Source organism: Photinus pyralis, unplaced genomic scaffold (assembly GCF_008802855.1).
Source record: "Photinus pyralis isolate 1611_PpyrPB1 unplaced genomic scaffold, Ppyr1.3 Ppyr1.4_LG8, whole genome shotgun sequence".
Taxonomy (NCBI): domain Eukaryota; kingdom Metazoa; phylum Arthropoda; class Insecta; order Coleoptera; family Lampyridae; genus Photinus; species Photinus pyralis.
This window is the reverse complement of record NW_022170819.1, coordinates 2843320-2853893: the sequence shown is the minus strand read 5'-3', so window position 1 is coordinate 2853893 and position 10574 is coordinate 2843320. Positions and strand designations below refer to the sequence as shown.

The following is a 10574-nucleotide window of genomic DNA, read 5'->3' as shown; positions in this document are numbered from 1 at the left end:
TTGGATTCTACGCACCAAAATGAATAAGAAAAAGTTTTTTCCCGAGAAATTTCGGTGCAGTTGATTTTTCAAAAAAAAGGAAGGTATAACACTGCCTTTTTTTGAGGCCCTCAAAAAAAATTGTCTCAGATCGACCCGGAAAAAAATTTTCTTATAGAATGTGGCCTGTAGAATCCATAATTTCAAACAGTTTCAAGATTGGGCTACTAGTTCAAAAGTTACAGCCCTTTGAATTTTCTTTCGAAATTGGTTTTTAGTCTATAACTTTTGATTGAGAAGTCTGATCGAAAAAGTACGAATTGTTTTGGATTCTACGCACCAAAATTAATAAGAAAAAGTGTTTTCCCGAGAAATTTTGGTGCAGTGGATTTTTGGTACAAAAGGAAGGTTATACACTGCCTTTTTTTGAGCCCGGAAAAAAAAAATTGTCTCAGATCGCCCCGGAAAAAAAATTTTCTTATAGAATGTGGCCTGTAGAATCCATAATTTCAAACAGTTCCAAGATTGGGCTACTAGTTCAAAAGTTGCAGCCCTTTGAATTTTTTTTCGAAATTGGTTTCTAGTCTATAACTTTTGATTGAGAAGTCTGATCGAAAAAGTACGAATGACTTTGGGTAAAGAGGGAACACCAAAAAAAGTCATATTTTAACATTAAACCAACCAAAAGTAGATGAGAATGCAGAGAATGGCTTTATAAACACGAAATAGGAGGCAGAGTAGAAAAAAACCGTCTGATTTAGAAAGAATACACAGACGAAGCGAGTCAACGGAATTTCAAGAAAGTTGCTGATTTGCTACTTTTTGGTAATTAAAATCTGTGTAACTTATATAGTTACAGTCATTTTATACATTGTTGCTGCGCCCCACATGAAATCAAAGTTGCGGAAATTGGCATCAATTGCATCTCAATGCACTATAGGTACGGGTTTTAACAAATCATGATTACCTATTAATTTTTTAAGCGCACATTATGTTTTAGAAATTGATTGTTCTAACTAAATTAATAAGCAGTAAGCCTAAGCATGTCCACAATGTAATTGCAAAAAAATGATAGAGCCGCTCACCCGGCCTTATGCTTTCAGTGTATCCAGAAAGCTTTAGCGAGTTGCGACATCATTTTTTTGTGGGTATAGAACCAAGAATATTTTTCGCTCTTCAAACTTATTTAGCGTAGTTTTGATAAAGAGATCTATCTGAATTCCGTCCGCCCATTTGTACGTTTCTTTGTTTGAGAGCTCAGCATTTGGCCATCGTGCAAAGCTGTACTTTTTCAGAGGTTTAAACATCGCAGGTTGCACAAAGCGAATTCTAGCTTTTACTGGTTCAAATGTCTCAGGTGCATTTGAAGGGCAAATATTTTACCAACTTGAATAAGAATTCCTACTAACAGTGGCTTTTATGACAGTTGAAAAAAGTAGGTACACATTCATCTAGCGGGCATTCAAAAAATAGATTTGCGAGTAATGAAAAACATACTTTAGCGTTAGCCATTTGGACGAACGCGCCTATTTGATCAAGTTAACGTGAACAAATTCAAACTCTTAATAGAAATATTTACTGAAACAAAACCTTTTGAGAACTTAAGCGAAATTTTTACAATTTCGTCACGGAACTTAAAATTTTTTTTCATTTTCATTTACGAATAAAAAAATTCATTTCGTTTATTTTGCCCCTCTCCTACTTACGTACTCTGTGCAAATTACTAATGAATGGAAGGGGGAGTAATTTCTTTCTCACTTTTCACTTTGCTTTCCTAAAAGTTTGCGCGCTTAAAGCTGCTCGTTTAAAATAAGCTACCTTAGAATCCGCTCTGCCAATAATAATCTTAGTGCGTTTTGCCAAATTTCGATACTACAGTGGAAAAAATGGAAACAATTTTATTTATTATAATCGGTACGTAAATAATTATTTATTATAATATTCCAGGTAATTGTTCATGCTCGTTACAGTACTTTTTGGAGATGTAATTTCTCAAGCTGCGGAAGATGATGGATTAGTTGGCCTAAACAAAACTATCACCACTCCAAAAAAGATGCACGGTAAGTACTTTGGAAAGTCTAATTTGCGTTCCAACTTATTTTGCTTATTTGCGTAATTTTCTTTTTGACAGGAGGTTTTTGCGGATTGAACGCAACAGGAGTGTTTGCTATAGCATTTACTCTAATCTTCATTGGAACTGCATTGTACTACGCCCATTACTGCTACCCCGTATATTGTCCAGATCGCTTTCGCGAAGAGGATGATGCCGTCGACCAAGAACTGATCGAGCGCCAGGTTTTAAATCACAATGCCGTTGTCAATGAAGAACTTGAGAAACTGAATATCGCTCCTCAAATTCATACCATTGACCGAAACGATGAAGATTTGGAACTTGGAGAACGTTTGGGCTGGTATCACGTTGTGATTCATTTTATCAAATCTCAAATCAAAAAACGTTTGTACAATAATTGATAGAAATTATTGCTTTACTTAGTTGTTAGGGTTCCTTTTAATCAAAATGTATACGCTATATTTAAGTTATATTCCATATTGTTACTAATACCATAATATTTTGTATTATAATAAATATTTTGTATTATACTATGCTAATAGCTTTGTACCTAATTATCTTAGAAAAATAAATGGGAATGTGTAGGTATCTTCATTTTTCTGTTAAACCAATTTTCAAATATGAAACGCTGGACTTCACAGAGTGTAAATTACCACCGTTACAATTATTTCTGTAGGTAACGTGAATTGTATACCCCTTTGTTTCTATTGGAAAATATTATTAAGCGCATGGTACAGGTAAGGTTATTGTACATTTTATCAAGTTGGCTATTACCATTGAATAATAATCAATGCTGTTACTTTCAGTACAAATATCGGATTAATTTTTAGTGTTTGAATGACAAAAATTGAAATCATACGTTTGTCCAGGGAAACTGATACCCAGACAGAAACTTGAGCCGTGTGGACTTACTCTTTTGTATAAACCTTAATCTTTGAAGTGCAAGCAGCCGAAGTGTGTAACATTTTCATGAAAATCTCGAGCAGTCGGCTAAACAAATCAAAGTCAAAGCAAAGATAATAGTACGATCTTTGGCCAAAGTGTAACTTTCCCGCTTTTACATTAGAGGGAGGCCATCTGTGTCTACAATTTTCGTTCAAATTTGCATATTCTTTTAAATTAGAAAGGAAACTCCCATCTCATGTTTCTACAGTTTCCATTCAAACTTTCACACTGTTCTCTGCTTGCACATTAAGAGGGAGCCACCCGTCTCATGTTCATCTGCGGAATTTGTAAAATACTTTTGAAATTCATGCTCCACGCAGATGAAGGTAATAACGTTTGGCTCAAATCTGCAAATCAACGCGTTTATATCAGAAGTGAACCACCCATCTCCTGTTATCTGTTATTACAATGTTTGTTCTAATCTGTAGATTTTGTTTTACCACTGAATTTTTATAAATTCAATGCCTCTACTAGAAAGAGAACACTTCCGCCCTTCCTCACCAGGCCGGCCAGAATGAAGTAGCAGGGGTGGACAGTATTTTTCTAGGAAGTTTTTGATAGACTTCCCCTGTAATTTTTGTAAAGGAACCATCAACCATAATTTCCAGTGGGGGCAACACCACGTTCTATGTGGGGTTCAGCCCCACCTGGCCACCCCCTGGGTACGACCTGTTCCTCATTCAATTATTGGTAAATTTTCCGCTATCAGTTCAATAAATACATGTAGGATGGGGCCACATTTATGCTCAAATTTGCTAGTGCAAAAGGGAACAAAGGGTCATGATTTTCGACTCACTTATGTTAACTATATATTTGCACATTTTGGCACTTTCAAGTTACAATGAATACAAATCACAATAAAACATGACATGCTCAAAATCAATTGACAATTACAGAATTTACAAGTTGCTCATCATTTAGATATAAAATACAAACTGCTGCCTTTTTAAAGTGCTTTCGTATTTCAGTCTTAATAAAAATTAGCGACAGATTAAATAAATTTAACTAATCCTACCATAAAAAAAATCAGACTTTATAAATGTGTAAACTGAAATGAAAATAATTAATAGGAACATTTAGATTTAACTTAACGTTTAGGAATTTAACGTCAAAACTAGACATATCACAAAATTTCACTCACAAGTTAAAATAATACGTTTAACGAGACCAAAAATAATACTTTTTTTACTTAAAGTAGTATTGAGCCTTAGTTGATAAGTTGCAGTCTTAAACAATTATGTCCATAGCGTTTAACACATTGCATTAAAAAATAAGTCTTTTAGTTCTATGTTAGATAAATAATATGCACCACATTTTTTACGGAACACATGAAGCCATTAACCCTAGTTTTCGTAGGCACCACTATTCGATATATAAAAAATACCTTCCAATCTAAAATGTTCACTTTTTGTGAAGCAATGGTGAATTACCTTACCATATATGACACATTTAAAATAGAAAACTAGAGTTAAGCCGAATTTTCCAACTACATTAATTGTAAAAGGAACTTAAATAATTGTTATTGAGTCAGTCACAAACGATCAGAATATAAACTCTCTTATACTAGAAGATATTGATATACAAAATGGCTCTGAGAATAGGACAGATATGAGTAATTGAAATTTCGAAGTTTTCTTATCAAGCAATTTACCCTCGCCCAAATCAAATACCAGACGCCAAATTACGGACATTTAGACTGAACTATTGCTTTACCTCCTTCATCATACTCCTGCTTTGATACCCACAACTGCTGAAAGGAACCAAGAGAGCTTAATATCGATCCCCCTATCCATGCACCAAACTTTCGTTCGACTGCTCCTGCAGCACTGATCACCTTTAACCGCATGCTCTGCAAAGATTCTTTGTAGTCAATACATACACCAATACAAAGCAATTGTTCAAAATGAAAAATGGCTTATGGACTTTTGCAAACTGAAATTTCAAAATTTTAATGAAATTTGGCTGTTTATCAATGGATAATTTGCTGTATAAAACATACTTTACGATAATTAATGTTTTTTTAAAACAATAGTACTATAAAACGCATGATTTTTCGTAATGCTGAATTTAAAGGGAACCAATACAGGCATAAAGTAAATAATGTAACATAAATTTAATTATATGGTTTTATTTAAGTATTTACAATTAACTAACAATAAATCTATAAGTCGTACCATCAATTAATTTATAACAGTAACTAATTAAAATTTATCACTCACAATTTATAACGTAACAAGAACACATTGATGTAGGAACTGTCCTGAAACTTCGCCTGAAACGCAATTCGATTTGCTTAATAACCCGAGTTTTCTCGAGTCTGTTCAAATGTGTAGAACAAAAACACGTCATAATTCGAGGAAAGATTACGTCACATCCGCGTTCGTTCCTTTATCGCCGATGACTAATCTTTCATGGCGCCTCAAAGTCTATCGAGATTTCTGGAATGTTCGCTACAGTAGCTTAAAGATATTCCATGCTGTACAAATCTGTAGCAGTAAGATAGACTATTCTTGAACATAGATAGGCGCTCCCTTATTTCATTCAGGAATATTGCACTAAATTCACTGCCTGGTTAGGTTTTTAACACAGCTCACTGACAGTAGAATGTATTGAATGAGACGTTCTATTCAAAATGTCTTAATTAATGAAATTTATTGACCAAGCGTCTCAAATAAAAGGGAAGCACTCTATGGTCTCATATTTTGTTGGTGATCACAAAGAAACTGTAAACTAACTTGTAACTTGTTTAAATACATACAAATAAATGATTGCTCAATTCCAATTGTCAAGAAAAACCAATTTACATTTTATGGAATTGTAATGCACGTATAGGGTATACACAACCAACAATCACTTTAGTACTCGTTCATGTCCATTGCGCATGACTTAATATGTTGCGCGTATTGTTCATCCATCTTTTATTTAGGTCAGTGATCTACTCTAGGAATTGCTCCCTTCGTTGTCAGAGCCAGGGCGACCAGTTAATTCCAGGTTAAGTGGCAACAAGCAACTGGACTCGGACAGTCCAGGACCCTTGGTAAATCTAGGTCTTCTAGCTTATAAAACTGAATAGAAGCCAGATTAGGGAGATCACCAGTATGCTCACGGGGTACTGACTACTGGATAGTCCCCTATCACAACGTTGGGCTTTTAAGAGAGCCCACTTACAGGTTCTGTGGCGAGGCAGATAAAACTACACGACATGTGGTCTGTCACTGTTACGCTTTAATCAGAGAGACATCACAGCTCCTAGGCGACAGTCTGGAACTGGGAAGAGTGCAGCAACTTAGGCTAAAGAGGTTCCTATCCATTACTGAGAGGAGTGGGTTCTAAACCTATAGTTGTAAAAAAAAGAGGGTAGACAGAATGAGCCTTCAGTGTGTCTGCCTGGTTGGGCTCCCCTTATGAATAGAATAGAATGAAATGCATTTCTCATATGTTTTACATATAGATGTATCATGCGACCGCTAATGTCGTGTTTGTGAGGACGATACCAGATATCTACAATTAAAGAATCGTTTCAAGTCACTTCATCCATGCGCCATTTTAAAACAATTGCCGTTAAACCTATACCCACTAGCACATTTCGCAAAAATATACGCAAGAGTATTTGGAGAACAATTTTTTCTGAGGATATTGTACAAAATCCATTTTTGCATAATTAGTAGAAACGTAACAACATTGCAACAGATCTATTTTTATAATATGAATCTGTTTTGTAAATGTACAAATTATACAGCTTCCAAAAAAGGCTGCAAAATAGCATGGGATTTTAATGTGGGATGTGCAGTCAACATGTCACATTACAATAATTTATAGCCGTGTAATATGTTTGATATAAACCTACCATGATGGATACTAACTTTCTTTGAGAAGAAAAAAACATTTTTTTTAAATTTATTTTGCCAACATCAATCAAACTGCTACTATGAGAATAAGGCCATACAACATACATACGCATACTTACAGGTGGTGTTTTAGCGGCCAGATCTCTATTTAACCTCTCATTGAAACCCTGAATGTTGGAATTGCCTCCAGTCACGACCACACTTCCATACATGGCCTATAAAAAACGATTAAGTTCTTAACATTTTTTAAAGATCTTACAGGTCTAATATCAATATCGCACATTCCCACACTGGTCGTTACTAACGGACCAACACCTAAAATCGGTTGAATACCAGCCTTAGCGCTCGTGGTCGGATTGAACAGCGGTTCCGGAATCTTGAAGCGCTCAACGCCAAAATCCTTATGAAAACCGTGCGGAAATTCGTAATGTATTGCGGGCATACTTTTCACAACCTCCTCGTCGTACAAGTTATCAGATACTTGAAGAACTGAAGCTTGAAAATCTTGCATCACTTCCTAAGAAAATCTTATTCAGTGCACAATATAAACAAACTAAACAAATTCATATCATTTTCAATTTTATTTTGTATCATAGTGATTTCCTCCCAATTGAATCAGCTTTTTTATGTCAAGGAGTACATAAAAAAATTAGTTTTGTGAGATTGACGAGGTAAGATTGAAATTGTCCGATTCCAGTGAGCTAGTTGGTGCAACCCATATTTTGATACATTTTTGCACATAATTTTCTGATTACCTATTTATATTTAATAAGGAAGTTTCAAATATAATATTTATCACGGGTATTTATCATATTAATTAAGGAATTTAGAAGAATTAATAATAATAATATTCAGGAAGGTGATTATGTGCTGAATGGTGCATGATTGGGGACAACAATAGAGAACCTTATGTTTAAAACCTTGTTAGTTATTACTCAAGAGTCTTTCATTGTGAATGTTGTTTACAATTAAAACTTTAAAGCTTTCTTTTTGTCAGATTAAACAAAAGTAAGGAGTTACGTATCTTAGGGTAACATCATATGCCTATAATAATCGCGTAGTATTTAGTATTTTATTGTTCATTTGAAAATATTTGCGTGAAATGTTTTGTAAGTTTATCTCATGTTATCTCCGGTCATTGCAATAAGAAATTTGTTATCGCTGCGTAAGTTAATTAGTTTCAAGATAAGCATAAACATGTGTTTAATTTCGAAGACGCAAATTCAAATAGGGGAGAGGCAGAAACTAAAAGAAGGAAAGATGTTTTAAATAGCATAGGAAAAAGTGAATCGTAGGATTTTTTCGTGGTATTATTCCAAGACAGTCTGTTTTTCCAGTTGTAAAATGTTGTAGAAGAAAGTTATTCAAGTACTCTGAGATATTTTTGTTACACCGTTTAAAATGAACGTAAAATGAACTCTTAAATAAGGTCCTATGTGAATGGATTTGTTTTCATGAAACATGAAAGATCAGGCTTGAGACTGAGGCAAATAGCTCATACCTTCACCATATAATTATGCCATGACTCTGTGACTTTAGGTAGGCAAGTCTTAATCTTCCAACTCGCAGGTTCGTCCGGTTTCGTCAGTTCTTTACTCGAAATCATATATGGGGGAATAATGTCAATGTTTTTCTCCTCCAAGTAATGTCGACACTGCATGCTAATATAGTCACCTCCGACAGGTGATTTGACAACTGCGTGCGTGAGAATAATCCTAAAATTTAAATTGGCAAGAATATTAGACCATACCACTTTTACCCGTCGAGAAGAGGAACTGCCGAAGTGTGTGTAGCACCACTGTCGACAACTAGACATGTAGGTCGTCCATTAGCAAATGCAGCCAGTGCTGCATTCTTTGCTAGGTATAGTGCTGGCACTTTGTATTTTTCAAACATTAGTTCTGCCATTTGTTCACGCTTCGGTGGAGTTATCCACTACAAAAAGCTTTGGTATAAACTAGTATAAAACATACTATTTACCGGTGGTTCAGAGATTAAAATGGGATGGTCGCAAGGTACAGCCCCCAGAGCATGTTTATAAATATAGTCTGTTAAATTCTCAAACATATCCCAATTATCAACCATTCCCTCTTTTAAAAATGGGACCAACTCCATACCTGGCCAAATAAGAATCTACAAACAATTACATAGGTTGATAAACAAGATACCTGGTCGCTTAACGTGAATGGCAGTCAGGCCAATGTTGTATTTGTATCGGGGCTCACCCACATCATCTTGCGAATCTGCCCAAATACCAATGTTACTGGGTATATCCAATATAGGGCTGTCTTCACCACCATAACCAGCACGGACTGTATTATGACCAATATCTAAGACCAATGCACCGACTTCGTCTGAAAACAATTCTGATTAAGGACACACAAAGGACTATCTATACATACCTCCACCATAAATTGCACCACTCATATTATCGATTATAACTATCCTAATGTTTGTTTGAAATTTAAAAATGTATACAACAACCGCATAATCACATGGAAGGATGGGGGCGTGGGACTCAATAGAATGACAGCACAAACATGCGGGAAATTTAAAAATTCACACTTCATGTTTTGGATCAATAGTTTTACCATTTTGAAGTAAAACCTACATGTCGCATTTATATTCATTCATTTAATATATAGCCAAATAAAATATTAAGTACAAGTAAAAATGACTTGAGAGATACGAAGTCCATTAAAGCTCTATTTCCACACCTCAAACATGAGTGCATATAAAGTAAAGAAGTGCAGTTCACCAATTTTTCAATTAAATATAGCTATGGACTACCTAATTCCATTGTTTATTCATAAACAAAGCTAATGCAGTATGCTGCAGATAGTTTGATTATACGCACTTGTGTATATTTTGCCATACACTGTGGACATCTTTATAAATTCACCTAAATTTTTAAAAATATGGGTACATGCTCTGCACGTCATTATCATCGATAACTAATCAATTATTGCATATAATCAATGATCTTTATACAGTACCAATTTGTAGAATGCGTCCAATACAAATCCGCTAAATGCGGCTATTTATTGTGCAGCTAAGCTAACTTCATGAAAATTTAGATCGTTACTAACTTTACAACGATCGATTATTTCCCAAATAGCTTCGGGACACTTGTGAAAACTAAAAATGTCTATAATAAATTCTTTAATGCCTAGAATGTGTACACGCTTTGGCAAAAAGCACGCAGAAATGGCTTCGCATTGGTATGTCTTTTACACTTCCGAACAAATTTGTTATGTAACATTTTTAGGATTGGAACTGGTGCTGCCTATGGAGCTACTGCAGGACTAGCACTCTGTTATTTTACCGAATGGAAAGCAGTTTTACAATATCTACCGTACTATGGTGGCAAATATGTAGAATCGGATTAGTTTGGTTGTAAATAAAATAGTTAATGTAGATAATTACTTTAATATTTATACATGCGACATTACATTTCAATTACATTTTGTGGTAGTGTGGAAATGAGTCTTTTCGAGGGTAGGTAGTTGGACCCTGACATTTCATTTACCATCTTTGATTGGGTCTTTCTGTCCTGCAATAAAATATGGTTTTGCAATATATCCAATTACATGTAATCCCAAAGCAATTCCTAATATCAGCTTTAATTTATTATAATTTCCTTTAGGTCTAATCATAATTATCTTCCAACGCTGTTAGAAATTCAAAATGTAATAAGTCAGGAGTGATTTTATACAACCCTGGTAAGGTTA

The 10574-nt window shown here is 34.8% G+C and overlaps 2 protein-coding genes and 1 long non-coding RNA gene across 3 annotated transcripts; 2 read left to right on the top strand and 1 right to left on the bottom strand.

Moving 5' to 3' along the window:
* Positions 1 to 1749: 1749 nt before the first annotated feature.
* Positions 1750 to 2580, top strand: LOC116179641. Its single transcript, XM_031499448.1, has 3 exons — positions 1750 to 1893; positions 1950 to 2039; positions 2111 to 2580. The coding sequence occupies exons 1-3, from the start codon at positions 1866 to 1868 to the stop codon at positions 2449 to 2451; spliced, it is 459 nt and encodes a 152-aa protein (XP_031355308.1). The 5' UTR covers positions 1750 to 1865; the 3' UTR covers positions 2452 to 2580.
* A 1211-nt stretch (positions 2581 to 3791) lies between these two features.
* LOC116179191 (actin-like protein 6B) lies at positions 3792 to 9385 on the bottom strand. Its single transcript, XM_031498906.1, has 8 exons — positions 9246 to 9385; positions 9012 to 9197; positions 8824 to 8960; positions 8603 to 8778; positions 8345 to 8558; positions 7103 to 7360; positions 6963 to 7058; positions 3792 to 4844 (listed from the first exon to the last, which is right to left on the bottom strand). The coding sequence occupies exons 1-8, from the start codon at positions 9268 to 9270 to the stop codon at positions 4677 to 4679; spliced, it is 1260 nt and encodes a 419-aa protein (XP_031354766.1). The 5' UTR covers positions 9271 to 9385; the 3' UTR covers positions 3792 to 4676.
* Positions 9386 to 9903: 518 nt separating this feature from the next.
* On the top strand, positions 9904 to 10175 carry LOC116179192. The gene is made up of 2 exons (XR_004146972.1): positions 9904 to 10064; positions 10112 to 10175. It is a non-coding gene; the product is annotated as an uncharacterized LOC116179192 (long non-coding RNA).
* Positions 10176 to 10574: the final 399 nt, after the last annotated feature.